At 50.6% G+C, this 21,995-nt stretch overlaps 2 protein-coding genes across 6 annotated transcripts in view; both read left to right on the forward strand.

Annotated features, from left to right (window-relative positions):
* bltp3b (bridge-like lipid transfer protein family member 3B) overlaps positions 1 to 15,206 on the forward strand; it is a 38,203-nt gene extending 22,997 nt beyond the window's left edge. Inside the window, exons 8-23 of one of the 4 annotated variants that reach the window (XM_064342703.1) lie at positions 645 to 825; positions 1,141 to 1,224; positions 1,509 to 1,586; positions 2,003 to 2,167; positions 2,766 to 2,885; positions 2,992 to 3,104; positions 3,313 to 3,454; positions 4,129 to 4,322; positions 4,707 to 6,100; positions 7,243 to 7,391; positions 7,856 to 8,022; positions 8,870 to 9,020; positions 10,785 to 11,041; positions 11,153 to 11,261; positions 11,384 to 11,559; positions 12,264 to 15,206. In XM_064342703.1, coding sequence (XP_064198773.1) covers positions 645 to 825; positions 1,141 to 1,224; positions 1,509 to 1,586; positions 2,003 to 2,167; positions 2,766 to 2,885; positions 2,992 to 3,104; positions 3,313 to 3,454; positions 4,129 to 4,322; positions 4,707 to 6,100; positions 7,243 to 7,391; positions 7,856 to 8,022; positions 8,870 to 9,020; positions 10,785 to 11,041; positions 11,153 to 11,261; positions 11,384 to 11,559; positions 12,264 to 12,401 — 3,618 coding nt within the window. In that variant the 3' untranslated portion in view covers positions 12,402 to 15,206. The remainder of the gene's footprint in view (positions 1 to 644; positions 826 to 1,140; positions 1,225 to 1,508; positions 1,587 to 2,002; positions 2,168 to 2,765; positions 2,886 to 2,991; positions 3,105 to 3,312; positions 3,455 to 4,128; positions 4,323 to 4,706; positions 6,101 to 7,242; positions 7,392 to 7,855; positions 8,023 to 8,869; positions 9,021 to 10,784; positions 11,042 to 11,152; positions 11,262 to 11,383; positions 11,560 to 12,263) is intronic. The other 3 variants (XM_064342705.1, XM_064342704.1, XM_064342706.1) reach the window with 3 other exon arrangements.
* A 2,106-nt stretch (positions 15,207 to 17,312) lies between these two features.
* LOC135258966 (ankyrin repeat and sterile alpha motif domain-containing protein 1B-like) overlaps positions 17,313 to 21,995 on the forward strand; it is a 185,595-nt gene continuing 180,912 nt past the window's right edge. The window contains exon 1 of one of the 2 annotated variants that reach the window (XM_064342719.1): positions 17,313 to 17,955. In XM_064342719.1, the coding sequence (XP_064198789.1) occupies positions 17,825 to 17,955 (131 nt within the window). In that variant the 5' untranslated portion in view covers positions 17,313 to 17,824. The remainder of the gene's footprint in view (positions 17,956 to 21,995) is intronic. The other variant, XM_064342718.1, reaches the window with a different exon arrangement.

Below are 21,995 nucleotides of genomic sequence, written 5' to 3' on the forward strand. Positions count from 1 at the left end.
TGTGGTTGGTCCTCCCTGCCCTGGTTTGAGCCACACTCAGGCCTGTGCAGGGTGACGTGTCCCCAGCTTTGGCTCAGAGAAGGTTTCTGCACCACTGCCCCCGTGTCCAAGATTACCCTTCAGCTCGTCTCCCTGCTCTCTGCTGTAATAACTGAGGAGAGTCTGCCCTCTGCTGGACAGACGAAGAGTTGCATACTGGTGCACAGCAGTGTGTTGCATATAGAACTCCATTTCTGGTTCATGGTGGTAACCCTAATGTTAGAACAAAAAGCAGTTGTAATACAAAAATATTAAGCGTGAAAAAAGAAGGCTGTAGGTTTGAATCCTGACCGAGGCCTTTCTGTGTGGGGTTTGCATGTTCTCCCCATGCCTGTGAGGGTACTCTGGTTTACTCCCACGGTCCAAAGACATGCAGGTTAGGCTAATCGGAGACCCTAAATTTCCCATAGGTATGAGTGTGTGTGTCCTGCGATAGATTGGAAACCTCTCCAGGGTTTATTCCTGCCCCTCGCCCAATGCATGCTGGGATAGGCTTCAGCCCCCCTGTGACCCTGATCAGGAATAAGCGGGTTAGATAACGGGTGGATGGATGTATATGTAGAAAAACATACATACTTTTAAATGTTCCTTTCTCCTCCCTGCAGGGGGCAGTGGCGCCCCCCTCCTCTCAGCAGGTTCGCGCGCAGCAGACGTCCGTGGCGGCCGATCAGAACGCCACCATCGCCAAGCTGTTCACCGCCTACGACGTGCGCGAGACCTCGCACCACCTGCAGATCGCCCACCTGGACCTGCACATCTGCGATGACATCCACGCCAAAGACCGAGGTAGTGTCCCACAATGCACCTCTCACGCTGGGGGCAGGAGCTCTTCTCTCCTTGCGCTGGCATAGCAACGGTCCCATAACGTGGCTGCTCGCTCATTCTGTGATGATGCTGTCGTGCAGGGTCAGACTGCCTTCTAGCAATATGCACATCACATAGGGACTAGTCTTCTACACAGGATTTCCTTTTGAAATGAAGCATTAGGCATTTAAAAACCGCTTATCTGGCTAGTGATATTTACTTTTTTTTACCGTAGTAAAAGTAATGGTAACTTAACAAACTAAAAATTCCCTTTTGCCCCTCTTCCCTTCTCTGCAGTAATAAACAAGAGGATCACAGGAGGAGCCATGCAGCTCTCCTTTAGCTTTATAACCATGGACTACTACCCCTTTCACAGAGCAGGTGAGTGCCACACACCACACTGTACCTTTCATAGAACAGGGATATACCATGCAACATACTATCCCTTCTACAGAACAGATATATATATATCAAACACCTTACTACACTTTACATAAAACAGGTAAATATCAGACACCCTATAGTACCTTGTTCACAAAGTAAATGCCACACCTCGTACCACCTCTTCCAGTAGGATGTAAATGTGGGTGATGATGTGGTCTGTGTGCATGTGCTGCGTTTTGGCGTCGCGGCGCAGAAACGCCTCTCATTCTGACACTGACTAGACTCAGACCGTGACTCGGGTGAGGCCGTGAGCTCACCTGGAGAGGAGGCGCAGAGGGAGGAGCAGGCGGCGGCGGAAGGTCCATTTTCACGTCTTCATGATCCCACAGGCAGCACGCGTACGGGGAGTGGGTGAAGGGGCACAGTGCCCGGGTTAAGCTGGCACAGAGTGCCGTTTGGGCTGGGCACAGAGGCTGATGGTTTGGATGAGCGATATGGAGTGTGGGGTTTTAGGAGCCTGGTTTTAGGGTTGGCACAGGGCACAGTCTGGTGAGGGAGATGAGATGGAGGGTGTGGGGGAGGTGTTTCAGGAGGGAAATGAAAGCGGTTGAGCATGTGTTTGGCTGTAGCATCATACTCAATCCCTTCTCTCCCCCCCCCCTTCTCTCTCCCTCTCTGCTTCCCCCCCTCCCTCCCTTCCCCCCCTCTCTCTCTCTCTCTCTCCCTCCCTCTCTCCCTCCTTCCCTCTCTCTCTCTCCCTCCCCTCACCCTCCAGGTGAGAGCTGCCTGCACTGGATGCACTACAGTGAGGCCACTAAGTCGAGGGAGAGCTGGGCCCGCAGCCTGCTGGACGAGTTCAAGTCCAACGTGGAGATGCTGAAGAGCGCAGTGAGAGACCATCAGTCTGGCGGCTCGCCCCCCCAGAGCTCCCCTCAGCACGGTACATACACACGTACACACACACATACACACGTACACACGCACACAAACACACGTACACACACACGCACACGTGCACACACACACACGCATACGCATGCACGTGTACGCTCATGCACATAACAGAAACGCACATGCAGACACACATAGACACATGTACACACTCAGATGCACTTACACATGCACACACTCACACAAAATTGTCTAACATTAATGTGTATTACTCATTGTGTGACATGAAAGCTTTTTTTTAATTTTGGATACATAAAATAAAAAATAAAATAATCAATTTCTGAAAAGCACAGTGTTGCAGAAAAAGCTCACAGCACTTGCTAGACCTCCAAGGATGTTCTGCCCAGAGACAAAGTGGATTTGTGTTTGATGACCAGTTCTGCAGCAAACACAGTGGAAGCCCATTAATATATATGCTAAGAAGTTGCAATAATAATGACAGTATAGTGACATCACATCTCCACAGTGATGTAACAGTATTTCCTCCAGTGGTTTTAATGGGTGTGGCTTTGAGATGTGAACATGGTCAAGTGGCCAGTGAGTGAAGAAAGGAAATGTAATTTAAGCTGGGGTTCTCTGTCCCCCAGCCTCTGCATGTCGTCCCGTAGGGCAGCAGGGTGGAGTAGTGGTTAGGGAACCGGACGGTGGACCTGAGGGTTGTGGGGCCCGGTCGCGGGTTGGGCACTGCTGTTGTTCCCTTGAGCCAGGTACCCTCTCCCCGGCGTGAGGTTGGGGTGACGCACCTTACCCCCCCCGGCCCCCTCCCGGAGGTGAGCGCTCACCGTCTCCCCCCTGTTCCCTCCTCCTCAACAGGAAAGATCTCCACCACCTCCACCAGCACCTTCTCCACCGCCGCCCCGCCCCCCAAGACCCAGCTCATGTCCAGTTCCATCGTGCTCAGGATGGCCGACTTCAGCATCTACCAGGTACTGCGTGCGGCGGGGACGCGGGACAGTCCCCAGGGTCTGCTTTGCAGGGCAAAGTGCTCACAGTCCAGGCCCTGTGAGATATCATGACTTAGACTTGGCCATCTTGCTCCACCTTTTCCTATCCCTCACTGATTTGGTTGTGTGTGTGTGTGGGTTTGTCCATGTTTGTGGGTGCGTGCGCGTACGTGTGCACGTGTGTGTCTAGGTCTCCACGGCAGAGCAGCGCCGCTCTAGTCCCAAGGCCATGATCTCCTGCAATAAGAAGTCCCTGTACCTGCCCCAGGAGATGCCTGCCATCCACGTGGAGTTCACCGAGTACTACTTCCCCGATGGCAAGGACTACCCCAGTAAGAGACCTCGATGAACGCTAAAGAGCTCATATCTGCCGGTCCCTGTGAGATGTGCTACAACATTATCACCTCCCCTGAGCTGTCCCTTGTCCTTTAACACTCAGAGGGTTCGACAAAGATGTTGTATGTGTTGACCAGATATTTGTGTAATGGTGGTTTTGCTCCCCTCCACTAACTTGTGTGAAACTGGAATGTCAGCATCCAGGAGTGACGTGTGTAATTCTGTTCGATGTGTAACGGTGTTATTACTCCCCCCTGCATTGTATCGTCTGGTCTTGTCATATGTGTAACAGTGTTAGTCTTCCCCTGCATTATATTTTCTGATCCTGTCAGATGTGTAACAGTGTTATTCTTCCCTGCTTTGTATCATCTGGTCCTGTCAAATGTGTAATGGTGTAATTCTTCCATCTGTACTATATTGTCTGGTCCTGTCAGATGTGTAACAGTGTAATTCCGCCCCTGCTTTGCATCATCTGGTCCTGTCAGATGTGTAACGGTGTTATTCCTCCCCCCATATTGTATTGTCTGGTCCTGTCAGATGTGTAACATTGTAATTAGTCCCCTGCTTTGTATCATCTGGTCCTGTCAGATGTGTAACAGTGTAATTCCTCCCCTGCTTCGCATCACCTGGTCCTGTCAGATGTGTAACGGTGTAATTCTTCCCCCTGCAGTACCCTGTCCCAACCTGTACGTGCAGCTGAACGCCTTGCAGCTGGTGATGGACCCGCGCAGCCTGATCTGGCTCAACCAGTTTGTGCTGGACCTGCGGCAGAGCCTGGAGCAGTTCATGGAGCTCTACAAGCTGGACGACTCCCAGAAGCCCGACGATCACGTGGACATCAAGGTGGACGGGCTCATGCTCAAGGTGAGACCCCCCTGACTGCTGCTAGGCTTGCAGATTGGGCATAGAGCATGTGTGCATTACAGGTGGCATTTAGAAGACTCTTATCCTGAGCAATTTACACAACCTTTTTTTTTTGCATTTTTTAAAATAGTGTCCAATTGGATATACTAAGCAATGCAGGTTAAATATTTCTCTCAGTGGCAAAACCGCAGTGTCTTACCTGGGAATCGAACCTGCAGCCTTTGGGTTACAAGCACAGTTCCTTCTCTGTGTGTGTGTGTGGTGGTCTGTGAATTTACTTGTGGTGCTAATTGTGTGTGTGCATGTCTGTGTCTGTGTGCGCGTGTGTGTGCCTGCGTGTCTGTATCTGTGTGTGTGCGTGCGTGTGCTTGTGTGTGTGTTCAGCTGGTGGTGCCCACGGACAAGGAGCTGGCGGGCCCCCCAGACGGGCCGCGCTCCGTGTCCATCCAGACGTCGGAGATGGTGGCCACCAACACGCGCCACCCTGCGGGCTGCACGCGCTCCAGCCTGGAGGCGCTGCTGCAGGACTTCCAGGAGGAGGCGCTGTTCGCCCGCCGCGACGGCCCCGACGCCTTCCCCGTCCTGCACCCGGTCTTCCAGCGCCACGCCCACGAGCAGGACACCCGCCTCCACGACATCTACCGGGGGCTGGTCCCGGCGGCGCTGGCGGGCGACGCCCTGAAGCCCCCCGCGGCGGCCGACCTGTGGGCGCTGCACTTCTCCCAGTTCTGGGTGGACTACGAGGGCACCCGCAGCGGGCGGGGCCGGCCCGTGCCCTGCGTCGACTCCTTCCCCCTGTCGGTGTGGACGTGCCAGCCCGCGCGCCACGCCCGGCACCAGGAGCGCCTGCGGGCGGGCGCGGCCGGGCGGGGCGCCGCGGCCGGGGCGGGGGGCGTCCCGCGCAGCGAGTCGGCCGAGGCGGTGGGCCGGCTGCAGAGGAAGAGGCTGCTGAAGGAGTACTACAGCAGCGCCCCCCCCGCGGGGCCCAACGGCATCCGCAAGCCCTGCTCGCTGGACGGCCTGACCCCACCCCCCGCGGGCCCCGCCGCGCCCCCGGCCCCCCGCGAGGCGGACGTGCAGGTGCTGGTGCACGTGCAGAAGCACCTGAGCGTGCAGGTGAGCCACCAGCAGTACGTGTTCCTGCTGCGGCTGCAGCAGTCCATCCGGAGGCTGCAGCAGACCCTGCAGGAGGACACCGAGCAGGTGGGGGCGCGGAGGCAGGACCGCGAGCGCGACGGCGACAGCGCCCGGCCGTTCGGCGTCTGCGTGGGCGTCCTGCTGAAGAGCGCCGAGGTGGCCCTGCTGCTCCGCCCCGTCCCGCAGGGCGACGCCAGCCCCCTGGGCTCGGACCTGTCCCCCTCGGAGAGCGCCGGCACGCTGGGCGCCGGGGGCGACGGGGCGGGGCCAGCGGGGCCCCCCGGCTCCGCGGACGAGCTGCTGTGCGGGGGCGGGGTCGAGGGTCCCGCCCCACTCCGCCCCTCCCCCTCCGTCCCAGACGGGCTCCGCGAGGCCTCTTCGGAGAAGTCGGACGGGGAGGAGAGCCAGGGGGCGGGGCCTGGCAGGAGGTCGTCCTCGGAGGAGAAACGGGACTTTGGGGAGGGGGCGCTGGACTCCCTGATCGGTGAGGAGCAGGGGGGCTCATCGGACTGTAGAGCCCAGCAGAAAGAGCTTCCCCAGGGGAGGGCGGCAGTGGACCCCCCCATTGACCCTCTTACCAAAGACTTGAGCGACAGCAAAGACAAGCCCTCTGCAGCAAAGATGCCCCAGTCCATGTCCAGGTACAGCTTCTATTCTGCTTATGTAACTTCTTATATAATATATTATAATCTGTGATTGTATTTTAGTCTATGGTTATGTTGCATTCCATTACAGCCTTTTTACTAAAGCTTTTACTAAAGCTTGTCTTATGTATATCACGTTACAATACAGACTTTTGTTACACCTTGGCCTATTTATTAACATTGCAGTATGCCCGGTTATTATAGTTTCTAAGATTTATATCACATTACGATACAGCCTGGTATACCTAGGCCTATTTATTTCACATTACAGTACCGCCTGTTGTTACAGTTTATCTATTCACAGTGCTTTACAATGCAAACTGTCATTGCGACGTTTATATTGCATAATCATCCAGCCTGTTATTACAGCTTCTGTTCACACTGCTTTGTTACAGATTAGTGAGACACTTTATTATGTGATGATTGCATGTAATTCTCACCTTCTACCAGAGATCTATTTCAGAGCCTCATGTACACTGGCAGTAAAACGCAGCACACATGCCCTACTCCGTGTGGGAGTCACCAAAGTTAGCTGCAGAAAGTGTGAGGGAGAGAGCACGTGCGTGTGAGCGCGGGTGAGGGTGGAGAGAGAGAGAGAGAGAGTGCAGGTGAAGGTGGAGAGAGAGAGTGAAAGTGGGAGAGCAAGTGTGAGAGAGAGAGAGCGTGCGTGTGTGTGTGGCCCTGGCCCTGTGCGTTTCACCCCAGGCCGGCCTGTTCTCTCTCTCTTTAAAGGAAAGGAAGTTTATCTCTGGTGTGTGAAACGCTGAGCCCCCCAAACAGCAGGTCCACCTCCCTCTATTCCATTTCCAGCCTGTAAGCACAGCCAAGCCACACGCGTCCCTGCCGCTAGCCGTTAGCCCGTAGCCGTTAGCCGTTAGCTGGACTGTGTCGTGCTGTGGCTTTGTGGGTGTGGTTTTGTGTCGGACAGTGTGCAGGTTTATGGCCAGTATGACTCGTGTTAGCTGAGGCGCTGTGAGGGACCAAAAGGTCTGAAGACTTCCCCCCCCCAAGGATTCACCACTGGAATTCATCTGTTCTACTTGTGTGCATATGCATGCGCACACCTACACACATGCGCATGCACACACCTAAACGCACCCCCACACACGGTCACCTGACGCCGTCTCTGTCTGTCCCAGTGGACGCCTCCTGAGGGACAGGTCTCAGTCCAGCTTCTCGGTGTCCTATAAGAACCTGAAGAAGAGCCCGTCCCTCCACTCCCTCGACAACATCTCCATCGACAGCTGCCTGCTGGAGGACTGCGATACCTACAGCCTCCTGGAGAGAGGTAGCTCTGAGACACGCCCACACACTCACTCACACACACACACACACACGCACAGACACACACACACACACACAAACGGTGCCACACACAAATTAGGCTAGAATAATTGAATATTTATTTTGTAGTGCCTTCTGGATATTCACCACTAGGTGATGGTAGAGCTCAATTGTTTGTGTAGCAGAAAAATAATGCAACCTTTGGACTTGAGCGAGTCGTTGAATAACAATCTGTTGTCATTGCACAAGCATTGTGTGGACATACTTCTCGGGTTATGATGACTTCTCCCCTGCATCTGACAGACTTGAGCGCTTGGCAGATGGGGGCAGGGTGTACTAATTAATGAGAGGACAATCGGTGCTCTGCTGCTTAGCTGGGGCTTAGCTGCAAGCTGACATTGCGCTTGGGACGCTGCCGAATGCTAATTAGTTAGCGACGGCGTGGTAAGATAATGATTTCTGCTGCAGATGGCGCTGGGGACGACCTTTCCATGTCCGGATTCAAGGACGTGCAGAGTGACCAAAGTGGGGCGGAGAGCGCCAACGAGGCTTTGGGGCCCAACGCCGACGGAGGCGCGTCGCCTGACACCGTGAGCGCCACCTCCCAGAGCATCGACGAGCCCACCAAGGACCTGGTAACGACCTTTACCCTTTACCCTTTAACATCGTTATACCCTGTAATGCTGTGTAGCAGAGTAATAACTGTTAATGACCTTTACCCTTTATCACAGTTATACCCTGTAATGCTGTGTAGCAGAGTAATAACTAATATGTAATGACTTTACCTTTATCCTTTACCCTCTTACAACGTTCACCATCACAGTTATGCTGTAATGCTCTATAGCAGAGTAATAACTGTTATGCCTTCACCTTTATCACCGTCACACCATTAATGTTATGCAACGTAATAACTCGGGTACCCACTGACGTCATAACTGTTATGAACTGTAATATTCTGTAGCAGAGTAATAACTGTTAATATCACATGCTGTAATACTCCATAGCAAAGTAATAACTGTTAATATCACACGCTGTAATGCTCTATAGCAGAGTAATAACTGTTAATAACTGGTAATAACTATCTATACATAAGTACTGTCTATGCATCCAGACAGTTTTGCTGAGATTTTATTAGTTTCCTAGATATCTGCCGCTCACCCTGATACATTGGACCTCAACAGACTCATATTTTTGTAGCACTCTATGCATCAAAATTCTACATTTAAAAAACAAACTCACGTACTTACAAGACAAAATGTGCACCTATATTAACATAAACTAAAAAATCACAGTATTTTTAACAGTCCAGGCACAAACGCACAATAATGCAGGCGCGCGTGTGTGTGTGTAACATGCCGTCATGTGACTGATGACGATACGTCCAGGGCATAGTTTTAATTGGCTGATTCTGGGTCTGATTCAGCAGAACAGGCCTGAGTGGACGTGCAGGGCTTACAGCCGGGTCCCTGTGTCTGTTCCCAGGTGTCGGTGCTGGTTCTGAAGGTCCACTCCGTGTGTGGAGCGCTGGAGGTCCAGGGAGACAGCACCGCCGTGTCGCTGGAGGTCGGTCAGGTGGTGCCTACCCAGCTGGGAAACGTCAGCGTTCGGCAGTACCTCAGCAACCGCAGCCTGGGTGAGAATCCAGTGTGCCTCCCCCTGACACACCCTGTATGAAGCGTACCGCCCAATCAGATACTCTCTCCAGTACAGTACAGTACCTCAGCAACCGCAGCCTGGGTGAGAATCCAGTGTGCCTCCCCCTGACACACCCTGTATGAAGCGTACCGCCCAATCAGATACTCTCTCCAGTACGGTACAGTACCTCAGCAACCGCAGCCTGGGTGAGAACGAGTGTGCCTCCCCCTCACACACCCTGTATGAAACGTCAGAGTCCGTGTGGAGCTGCTCTGTCCGGTAGCTACGCGCAGGCTATCGTTTTCCCATCAGCAGAGATCACAGAGTAAACGAGTGATCTTTGAGGAATGAGGACCGGCGGTGGCTCGAGCGCGGGTGTGTTAATATCGCGGGCGCGCGCGTAATTTCCCCCCTGCTCGACGCTGCCAGAGCGGCCATATTAGCCCTAATGGAGCGTGCTGCTCTTCTGTCAGCCTCATTAGACACGGAGACCCGTCTCTCCGCTTTCCATCCAGGACCCATTTCACAGGCCAGTGGGGACCGCAAATTCAGGAGTCTGAAAGATTGCAGAGCCCCTTCCCCTCTCCTCCCCACCCCTCCTTCCTCCCTCCCTCTCCCCTCTCTCCCCCTCTCTTCCCCCCCCGCCCCGCTTTCCCAGCGCAATTTAATTAACAGCAGGCCCCAGTGTTCTGGGGACATCTATCAGGCGCCTTCGTTTGCCAGCGCTTTCTGATTAAATTCGGCCACAGGCGGAGCCCAGATTGCGTTCGGAACATGAAAGGAGTAATTAGCCAATCTGGTGTGAATTTGTACTTTTGACTCGGGAATAAGACGTGCCCCCCCCCCCCACCCCACCCACCCCCACATCAGATGCGGCTGGGACGTGGCGTCGGCTGGTAAAAGAGCGGGAGCGTGTGGAAGGGTGCAAGGCAGGCAGCGGGGCATTATGGGGACCCGGGGGCCTCCGCTCTGAAGCCCCCGGGAGGTTGGGGTCCCCCTGCCTCAGCACACACGGTCCTCAGTCTGACGCTGAAGGAGCAGGATCACTGTCCGTGCAGTTAGCCATGCAGCGCAGCGTAGGCTGTGGAGAACGACTGTGTAGGCGGGAGGTACTGAAGTGTGCTGGACTCCTAGGACAGATGAGCCCGTTGCTCGCGCGTTAAGTGCTTAAAGTTTTACCGTTTTTGCTTGGTCCAGGCAGTTTTTCTGTGTGTGATGAAAGACATTTTGCATACGGGAGTTCTTGACAACCTGCTGGCTTCACTATGGCAGGTATAAGGTGTTTTCTATAACTTTAATACTTTACTTCAGCTAGGTCGGTTTTATTAAGTGTGCAAAATGAGCACTGCGTAAAATCTGAAAATGGTTTTTGTGTAAAATGGGCAGTAAACTCCTTATTGATCTGAGTAAAAAACAAATCTAAGAGCCAATACTTCTGCCCACTCAGACCTGGAGGTGACTCTGAACAACATTCATGAGCGTGCCGAGAATCTGCAGCTTCTCTCTGTGCTGTCCGGTTGTGTTGTGTGCTGTAGAAATGTATCTGTGATCAGCGGTATAAGAACAGCTCAACTGGAGCCTCCCGCCCCACTGGTCATGTGACCAGTCCACGGGCCTGACTTTTACCTTCATCTCTCATCCAGTGATGCTGTGGAGCATGTGTTTCGGTCCTTAGTCATATCCGGGTATAATAATATGCTAGTTGATTCAGAGCTGTGGTTGCAGTCGTGTATTCGCACTCACCTCCCTCTCCGTCCCCCAGGCGCCGCCCCCGGCGTGAGCGCGGTGGACAGGAAGTCGCGTCCGGAGGTGCAGGTGCGGCTGGAGAGCGGGCCCCGGGCGGCGGCTCGCTCCCCGCTGGCGGCGCACAGCGGCTTCCTGCAGTGCCAGCTGCAGGGCTTCCGCTCCGACTTCCTCATGTCCTCCCTGCGCAACCTGGGCCACTTCCTGCAGGACGACTCCGCCTCCCACATCCTGCCCATGAAGATCGACGTCAGCGACATGCACGTCAGCCTGAAGGCGAGGACGCGCGCGCAAGCCCTAACGCCCGGGCGTGTCGTTTCACACACTGTTCCGCAGCATGTTTGGCCACTGTGAGCACTGACCCCGCCCCCTGCTTCCGCCCTATAGGACGATGCTCCCCGTGACAACCCTTCGGATCCGGAGCCGACGCCCATCACCCTGCACATCGATAACTTGGTAATCTACCGACAGGATGATGGGTCCTTCTCTATAGGAGGTGAGCCCCCCCTCCCCAATTGCACAGATTACCTCATTCATCAGGGAGTGTCCCCCTGTCCCCCTTTCCCCTGTTTGGTCTGTCTGACCTTTCGCTCTGGTCTTCTCTCTCTTTTTGGACAGTGGCCCAAACTCCTGCAGCGGTGCCTGACAATCAGGTGGAGAAGGACAAGGCGAACTTGGCTCCTGACGTCCCCAGGGTGGCTCCGGACGCCCCCCGAGGGGTGAGCGGCGTGTCGCAGACGACGCAGACCACCCCACAGCCGCTTACCAGCCACGCCCCATCCCCCAAAGAGAAGGTTAGCCCAAATTAGCCGGACCCCTCCAGTCCTGCAGCTCTCTTACCTGTAGTTTCATCATCCCACTCTCTCCACCTTAAACTGTGCAGGCACTCGCATGCCATCAGCGATCACTTCGCCAGGGACTGTCCCGTTACAGGCGGAGAGTTTTAATTGGCCATGAGTAATAGAGCCCATCTATAATCTGTGGGAGGCCTCATCAATCTTCTATTTATCAATTATGGCGTAATTCATAATTAACTCTGCTTGCGGAGAATCTGTTCTTCTTGCAGTTACACGTTGCCGTGAAAATTGGACCATGTGATGCTGTGTCTGGAGATTAGTTGTTGATTGTATTGCAAGAAGAGGTGCAACGGAAAGTTAACTGCATCTTTAATGCAAAAATAATTGCAATTCATTTAATCTCTCTTAATAACATCAAAAGCTACAATGCCCGCATCGGGTGCAATTAATGTACAGCAAATCCAACGGCACATAATGATGTCAACTGTTCTGTAAACGAAGGCTTTTACTGTCAAAAGTGATCTTGTTTCATCTCGCGCACCGCGAGCGCTTGATTGCTTATGTGTTTGGAGTCTGTGCATATAATAAAATCGACCAATCGCTTTGTCACATAATCTGGTCAGGCACTGGCTGACATCATCTCTTTCATACACACACAAGTTGCTGACTGTTTCCCTTCGGTCTCCCTGTGCCTGCTGCAGCTGCTCGTGGAGGAGAACGAGTGTCTGAAACTGGAGCTCTCCAGAGCCAAGATGGCGCTGGCGGAGGCCCAGATGGAGAAGGACTCGCTGGTGCACCGAATGAAGAGCCTGAAACTGACCCCCGGGGGCAGCAACTGAACGCCAGGAGGCTGTAACCTGAGCACCGAGGGCGGCTAAAAGTGATGAGCCAGGCCGGTCTCCTCATCTGGACGCCGCAGTCCAGGGAGACCAGGAGCCCTGGAGCAAACTGAGAAACTGAGAATCTGCTGCAGTCTTGCCCTGGTGCAGCTCTTATTCTTTTACAACATGGGCTCTCTGAAACAGGACCTGTCTACAGCGGCAGTGACATGTTTCATTGAGTCATACATTCACTTATTCATGCATACATACATACATACACATACACACGCACAACCACGCACCCTTTTTCAGTTTGAATACATCTGTGTGCTGCTGCTGCCTAGTGGTGTGGAAGGTGCAGGATTTGCACCCGGGACCCTTGGGGAGGGAAGGAGGGAGGGCGGGGTCCAGCGGGAGGGTTTTGGGGGGGGGGGGTTGGGGGGTGGACAGTGAATGTCTTAATTTCTTACGGCAGACTATTTGCACTGTACTATACATCATGTATTTAATACATTTTTTTAAAAATTATTTAGCTCTTAACAAATTGTGCATCACGTGTGAGCGAATGTGTATGCGCACTGCTCGTGTGCGGGAATGTTCTGGAATGTGTTGGAGTTCTGGAATTTGGAGTGCTAGGTTTTAGGCAGTGTATTTGAGTTTATGTTGAATCCCATGTACTTATAACAAATCATAACTTTCAGTCTAATTCTACCATATTTAATTCATTTGCTTAAGATAAAACACAGGATGGGATTCATTTCATTGTACAATAGACCCGGACTTCAGTTTAGTTACCTGTGTTCATTTGTACGTGAAGATTTCCCACAATTCCGTCACCCTGCGCTGTCTGTTATTTTTCTAAGTGTACATAGACATAGATTTTTCAGTGCAGCACATTTTTACCTGAGCTGCTGTAAATACAACCACAAAAAAAATCCCTCCACTTAGGGGAGGGAATACTGCAGTGTGCTATAAGTCCTCCAATGAGGAGAGAGATCACTGGCATCTGCTTCCAGTGCTTCAATGAAGGGAGAGAACTCTAGCGTCTCCACATTTATATATTTTTGGAACTACATACATTCAAAATAATTTTTCACAGAGTGAAGTGGTGCGCATGTGTCCTGCCACTCCATGCTTTGTGTCTATATGTGGGACATAGTTTATAATGTACACACTTCGCCTATGGAAATGCACACAGGAAGTCCTTTTTTTAAACAATGGTAAATCAGTGAAGTAGTTGTTTTGGTTACGGATCTTAATTTCGAAAGTCTCAAACGCTAACACAAACCGGCTTTATGATCACTGTTCCCTGTGACTGAAGAATGTAACTTCTGCCATTCTGATGCTCCCGGGCGGGCACATAATTTGACAGGGCACTACACATATCCCTGGTATGACCAGACAGCGTGCTCAGTTGATCTCCCTGTCATAGAAGGAGCCTGTTCCGTAGATCACTCTAGTGTAGTATAGGTACTGCTTACAGGAACTCCCCATTAGAAGAGGAGACAATTCAGCAGATCACTCGAGATTAGCAGGACACCATTGAGTACATCGCCCTGGCACAACAGACTATTTTCAGCACATTAGTCTAGCAGGAGGCTGTTCAGTGGATCACCCTAGTTTAACATTCAACTTTGTGTCCAGTAGATCAGACCGGTGTAACAGGACACTGTTCAGTGGATCAGTCTGGCATAGCAGGACTGTTCAGTAGAAGATCACTAGGGTGCAGCACGACGCTAGGCTAAATAGAGGCTCACCCCTGGTACCGCAGAACACCGTGCTCAGCTGAAACTGTTCAGTTATGCAGTATTATCTACTCAGTCTGTGAATTTATGAAGAGAAGTTCCACATCTCAACTGGTGCTTACTTGTGTACGTACACTAACTTCAAACTGGCGACGGAGGATCTGTTTCTGATCTTATCCCTTAGCACATCATGGCTCGTGAGCTGCTCGATGTGACACAAACGCGCACGTCCAGCGCTCGACCTGAGCAAGCCATCTCCAGGTGTGACTGATTGTTTGGCCTGCCTGGCTGGCAGACGTCTGCCTGAAAGCTGTGAAACTGATGCATAGCCCAGCTGTGTGTCGGTTTGGTATACATGCGTGGGAGTCGGTGATTAATATCTGTGGATGCGCCTGGGCGTGACAGCTGTTCGCGGGCTTCTACAGCACTGAACTGAGGGGGTCTGTGATTGATGGCCTTTTTAATCTATGGGGTTCAGCCTGAATTGATAGCTTGGTGCTGTTGATAGTTCAGGGTTTCACACCACAAAGCCAGTTTACACTGTGTCCACAAAGGTGACCCCTTTTCCCAGTTTTTTTTTTTCTCTTTAGTTTTCTCTCAAATATTGAAGGTTACCCTGGTTCCATTTGGAGCCCTCCCCAAAGCCCAAGTGCCTCTGTATTGCCCCAGTAGGGGGGCGTGAGCCAATGTCTCCATTTCCCCTTTAAGTCCAACTGAATGTCCAGCTCAGATCTACCAAACCTGACTGGAAATAGTAGGGAAGGGAAAAAAAACACTTGATTGTACAAAGACACCTGGGTAATTTGCCCTGTCCCCTGATTGATTGTCTACCCTGAAATCTGACCCCTCCATTGGTTCTCTGGATCACTCACCTGTAATTTCCCCCTTCTGTTGGTCATTACCTGTAAGCCCCGCCTCATTTTGTCTGAGTTCCACATCCCACTCCCTGAGCTCCTCCCCCTTTTCATCAAGTTGTTTTGTCTTCTCTGAACCGTTGGGTGTTAATCCTGTAATATGATGTAATATTTCTGTTAAAGCTGCTGAAAAATACTGTACAATAAAAGGGTATTGAATAATACTGCCTGTTTATTAATTTTTATCAAAATGTAGTTCCGAGCTTGTTCCTTGTCCACCTCAGAGTTTTAAACTGGCAATACATGCAGGACATTTATGTTTATATCGGTGGAGCGTCTGCTTAGTGTTGATCTCTCCCATCTTTCCCCTTGTCTCTCAGCTCACTGCATATATAATTCAGATTCTATAGAATACAGTATGCTATTTACTGGCACTGGGCCGTCCATTGATGGAACTTCCAAACTGTACGAGTGTAGAAATGTGTAAGGTTGCTGCAACAACATAACTGAATGACATGATGCTCCACACCTCATATCATGGACATAAATTAGAAACTTATTTTTGCCTTCAGCTTGTCTGGTCTCCTACTTTGTCCTATTATGTTTATTACCACCTTTCAATGAACTAGTTGAATTGTATTTTATTTACTTTGTTTCCATGTTTGCCCACACATTTGGTAATATCACATTTACTCTGGATTCTTAAAAGATGCCAATTTGTGTTACCTTTACAATTTCAGACTTTGACTGAAATTATAATTAAATCACTGCACATGAATGTCTTGATCTGTAATGATAAGTTCCATGTTTACACATTTTAGAAAGGTCACAGACATGGAAAGGCAATTATGCTGCATATTCTCTAATAGTGCATATTCAATTAATAGCGTTATAGATTTTGGATAAGCACTTAATTTTAGCCGCACCTTTTGGGATATAACGCTTCTATAAATGCGGTGAAAATGCCTTTCAGTGTTATGCTTTGATGCCAAGCCATCAAAACCTTAATTCGGTTATAAGTAATTTGGTAAAGCGCCAATGATGCCACAGTGACATCTATGGTCAGGCAGAAACACTGCACCTCCATATCCGGGTTCACTCGGTCTCAATCTCGTTAAGGCCAAAGATGGAAATGTCTCACCCTTCCTTGCATGTTCTGCAGCGTCATAGTTCACGAGTCACCCGCATTGTAGGATCCCTCGCCACAAGTACGGTTTCCTGGCAGGATCTGCTTTTGTATAGCTTCCGGAAGTGAGAAATGTGCTACTCTTGCACACTTCTGAAATGGCCAAAGTATAATCGATCTTCGTGAATAAAGTCGAACTTTCAGCCGTTTGTTCCCTGCGCTGAACCGCCTGCCTGCTGTGAATGGAGCGTTGCCATAGGTGTACTGATATGTAAAACTCCCTGGGAAGTTCCAGTGCATCTTCACAGCTACTTGATTCCCGTCTAAATTTAGTTTATTCACTCTGTTAATCAGAGAGGTCAATCAAATCTAATGATTTGGTTACTTCCCTTTTTCTAGAAAAAAAAAGGATATATGTCACAACTGTAGGTGACAACCACCGGCTCCACTTTGTGGTAATCACCTGGATTAAATATGCCCCATAAACAACAGCCTACTCCAAGTCAAAGGTTGAAGAAGCCCACACAAACCCCTCAAACGGGGTTTCCCCTGTATAAAACAAATCGCACTCTATCTTGAGCTGTCAAGCTCTACATAAATCAACACGCGCTCTTCCTGAAAGTGTCAGCTCCTATAAATCCACACACACTACACCTAATCTTATAGCTCATAAATAAACGCCGCGTGGCAGAACCACGGAAAACATGCCTGAATCTGTCTGCTCATTCATTTTACTTCGTTATTCAAAATGAGTAATATTTACATTGCAAAGTGCCACAGTTTAGATGGGACTTGCGTGGATTCACCAAACACTGATGGCACAAGTCCAATTCATTTGATGCCATTTCTTCAAAGACATGACACGCATGTAGCCCCACTTCTACAGTCTGATGAAAAAAAGGCACTGGAAGTTCTGCTCCATTTTCACAACGTATAAAGTAGTCGAAATAATCTATGTCAATGCACGCATGTATCCATGATATCTATAATGAGTCATCTAATTAACCCATTAATACATTTGCAAATACGCTAAATAACGAAACAAACGTAAAAACGTATTTTTTTATATTTTATGTTTTTGTTTTTTAAGCATCACAATTATTTAATTTCCAGTGCTAAGAATAGGTTTCGCCTCTTGCTGGAGCTACAGCACCGTTTGTATCCACGCCCATGCTGAGTAGCTTGTGCTTTCCACAACCGTGCGGGCGGAAGCTGCTGCGCGTGTCGCTGTGGAAAGGGAAAGTGTAGGAGAGCGGAGCTTCGACTCGAAACCTCGCAAGCAGCAGCCCCAGCACACAGGCACAGTACGCGTGGAAAGGAGAGTGTGTATCTGTGTATGCGCGTGTGTGTGCGTGTGAGAGAGAGGTGTGGGTGACAGTCCCATAGAACAGCGTTTCCAGGCAACCGGCCCGACAGTCGGCTCGCGCTCCTTCAAGTCGAACTGCACAACACCGTGCGAAATCCGCTATTTAGCCTACAGTGTACTATTCCTCTACTTCGTTCCACTGTAGACGAGCGGGGATTCGTCCACATCCAAGCTTGCTTTGCAGAGCACCCCCGGTGGTGCTTTGCGTGCTGGAGGGGAGTGTCGTTTTGCAGAATATGCAGTAAAAATGAAATTATTTTCGGTACAATGAGACAGTAAGGGGGTACCTCGCTCTTCCCGTGGCTCTACCCAACGGGGTTGGATCTATATATTTTTTTCCCTTCGTTAGGATGGGGAAGGAGCAAGAGCTACTGGAAGCGGCCCGGACCGGGAACGTAATCTTAGTGGAAAAATTACTAAGCGGTAAAAAAGGATTACTGGGCACGTCATCTGGATCCATACCGCTACCGAGTTTGCTGAGGTATGTAAACACACTTTTGTATTACTCTACCCTCACTTGTATGATACAACGGAATGAGGCTCGACAGAAAACCTGGGTTTTATTGTCAACTGCTTTACGCGTGAATGATGCAGTAAGGTGAACTGCTCCAGAATCAATGCGGTTTTGAGTAATCAGCGGTTTAAATACCTAAATGCATTGGCTACATTGAATTTAGGTATAGCATACCTATGGAGGTTATGGTGATCTACTGCGCCGGGTGAGGGTTGGCGGGGTGCTTGTGTTTAACTGTTTTTGGTAACCTAGTGTTTAATTCGTCAGGACTCTGGAGTGCACTCATGTAACTTGAGATTTGTTTGCATTTTTTCTAATTCTGCTATTATACATTGATCTCCCAAATTGAATACTTGGGTCTAACTGTGGATTGCTTTATTGTTGATATGGAAGAGTGACTATGGTTATTTCAAAGGCTTAGAGGGTGGGGTTGTGCTTCGGACTATCATATGAATAGAGTATAAATTGACAAAATAACAGTGTCAGTGCAGCTGTCCAATGTGTGCAATTAGCTTGTGCACATCATACACAAAGGATAATGGCATAGCCCAATAGGACAGCGTGTTTCTTTCAAAACAGAGGAAATCTCTCTCTCTCTCTCTCTCTCTCTCTCTCTCTCTCTCTCTCTCTCTCTCTCTCTCGCCTCTCTCCCTCTCTCACCCACACACACAAACACACACACACACTCACACATCCCCCTTCTTTCTCTCTCTCTTGCACTGTCGCTCTCTAAACTTTAGCCCTGGAGGAGTGATCAGGTTAGCCACTGGCACCCCCCCCCCCCCCACGGCGTACAAAAGGAACACGTCTCTGGCCAGTAACGGCCCAGCCGGGTATACTGTCTTAAGTCTTGCAGCATGCACCGAGGAGATCACCGATAGGACCGCTTCCCCGAACACATCTGCTCTCACGGCTAAAGTCTGCAGCAGGGCAAGGATGTGCGCTTTGGGAGCTGAGAAAGGGACGGGGGGGAGGGGGAGCTGGGGAGAGGCATGCCTGCCTGCCTGCCTGCTTGCGTGTACCGGGGGGGGGCCCGTGTGGGAGGGAGGTGGAGGTAGCTACAGCATGCCAGCTTCTTTCATCGGTGCGCGCGCGCGCGACGGCGTCGGGCACGGCGTGTCACGCTCTGCCACTTCAGCCCGTACTGGAAACGGCTGGTCTGTGATTGTGGCTTGATGGCGAGTGGCAGGTTGACCGCGGGTAATGTGGTGGTCGTCACCTTTGTGGATGCACAGGTGAACAGGATTGACCTTCCAGCAGAGCGGTAGCCTAGCAGGTGCCATTGTGGATACACTTAGCGCTCAGTGCAGGGGGTTTTCAACCTTTTCTGATCCTGGGACACCCACCCAGGCTCAGGGGCATCCAGGGGACCCCCATCATCGGCTAAAAGGGCTTTTATTTTGAAATGTTTTCTGAAATCTATAGTCATTGCATGTCGAGTCTGGCCAGGGGCCCCCTACAGTACCTGCAAGAACCCCTCAGGGGTCTGGGGACCCCCCTGTTGAAAACCCAGGGCTTACTGTAATCACCCCTTTTTTTTTATTTTTTAGCACATTCCAAGTTCTTTTTCTCACTGCTAATGTGTGCATACACTGTGTTGCTATTATTTTGGAAAGCAGCTGAGACCTGTGTTCTTTAGTGGTGTGCATCCAAGAGTGAATCAAAGGCAGATTGTAAACTTACAGCGAAAATAGCTCTGGTGTGCGGATGTGTGGAATTTGTAGTTGAGGGTATATTGACAATGACTAATGAGAGATTCAATCGGTGCTCTTTTGTAATTTGAACACAGATACTTTAAAATTCCAGTCGCTATCATTCCTGTGTCACGGTATCATCAGGCCCTATCGCAGGCCTGAAGTGGGGGAGCTAATGTCAACATTGCAAAGAGATGAGCCTTCACTTCAGGTATTTAGCGAGATGCCCTTATCAAGAGTGACTTGCGGTGCTTATGCGCTTTAAAAACGCTCCATCATGCAGCTGGATGTTTACTGCAGCCGCTCAGGCTGAGCACCTCACTGAAGACTACAACAGCAAAGTCTCACCTCAGAATCGAGCCTTCAGGCCACTTCCGTGACCACTACCCTACACCTCTACCCCACATCCCTTCTGATGTGCGACTGATCTTCAAAGGGGTAGGGGCGGTAGGGGGGTGGAGGTGACAGTGAGGAGGGGGTTGAACTTTATTAGTAATATTAGTGCGGACAGTAGTTGGCGGTTCTTTCCATGCGGTGGAAACTCTGGTTTCGATTCGGCCTTCAGTTAGACGGCCGCGACTCCAGTGCGGAGCTGTGACATCAGAACCCGTCGGCCTCTTTGATCCAGTTAGGAGAGAGAACACAGACGCCGTGTCCCGTCCCAAACGAACTGGGGGGGTTGAGACAGAGCACTGAGGCCTGGTTCTTTGGAGAGGTGCGGTGTGTCAGGGTCTGTTTAAATTGGCACCGAGCGACAGAGGCAGTCTTTGTAGTGTTTATTTTCGAATGTGCTTTCGGTGCTTGTGTTGGACCTTCCAGCAGCCCAGCGTGGGCTCTCTGCAACTCGAGGCTGTAGCTTCCCCTCGCAGATGTGTTCGTGTTATTGTGTGTGTGCTGTTTTTGTATGTTTGTGCGTACGTGGGTGCGCACGACGTCTGTGTACCTGAGTGATTTCTAGTCTCTGCTTGGGTGTGCGGAAAGCAAGCCTGACTGCATCGTGTGCATTTATCTTGTGTTTGTAGTCACTTTGTTGTGTAACTGCAGTCTTTGTGTCCTGTGCCTTGTAGCTTTGTGTGTTGGAACCATTTCTCAGGCAGGGTTCTGCTTTGATGTGATGTGCACTAGTGAGCTTCCTTTTTTGTGTAGAATGTCTGGATGAATTAGTTTGGAAGGCTAATCTGTAAACTAATTACATTCTTGATAAGACCAATTCTCACACTGACTTATTTTCTTATTTTTAGTGCCTAACAAGCAAGAACAGAACCAACATCTTAATTGCTTGTATTTGTTTTGTAAGTTGTAGCAGTCATGCCCTAAATGTTTCTGTTTGGACTGGACCTTCTGTGGACTGAATATTATTCATAGGAAATTATTGGACGTCTGTTATGTGATTTTTATATTTCTAATTAGAGCTGAATAATTCCTTAACTGTGTCAATAGATAAATGGTGATTTAAGTCTTTTCTTTGAGTCTGTTTGTGTGTGTGTGTGTGTGTGTGTGTGTGTGCACTTTTTCCTGTAGTTCTGATTGAGCATGGTAATGATCATTCCTGTTAAACAAACCCCTGCCATGCTTGGAATGATCTAAAGTGTGGGCTAAGGGAGGGGGGGCTTAGAGGACTGCACTATCAAAACATCAGTACCGATCGTCCGTTGACAACCCAGGATTCAAATTAATATCTTCCTGGTCATAAATGCTTCAAAGCTGTGCTAGCCGTGCCAGTACCCCACGCACCCAGTACGAGGATCAATCACCTGACTCAACCCCCGTGTGTCTCCTACCAGGAGATCGGTCACTCCGTGCCAGGACCTAATCGCCCTCCCACCCCCCCAGCTGTCGTCTGATCGATGACAGTGTCCAGGGCGGTGCCATCGGGCCGTCAGGGATGTGATTAAGCGCTCGCGCGGCGAACCCGGTCCGACGGGGCCCACGATCGAACCCCTGCACTCTGCTTACAGCCCCATTAGGGCCGCGTCCAAAATCCGGAGCGCCGCCTGCCAAGTTTCAGAGCCGGAGTGGAGGCCGGGCGCCCGACGGCGCTGCAGGAATAACGCAGGGGAGTGTGAGGGGCGCTGAGCGCGATTCTGAGCAATCCTCATATTCAAACGCAGGAGGAGACGAGCGTGAAATTCTGCGCACAAATTACAGGAGCGCCCTCCCTCCCTTGTTCTGACTGTCCTTCACATTACTCAACAATCACCGGAACTAGCCTAAGTGTTTTGTTGTCTCGATGTTGTGTGAGAGTTCGCTCGGTGTTAAGTCAGCGCTGATGGAATATTAACCCTGTGCTACCTCAGCGTTAGCGGAGAATAC

The sequence above is a fragment of the Anguilla rostrata genome, chromosome 7, assembly GCF_018555375.3.
Source record: "Anguilla rostrata isolate EN2019 chromosome 7, ASM1855537v3, whole genome shotgun sequence".
Taxonomy (NCBI): Eukaryota; Metazoa; Chordata; class Actinopteri; order Anguilliformes; family Anguillidae; genus Anguilla; species Anguilla rostrata.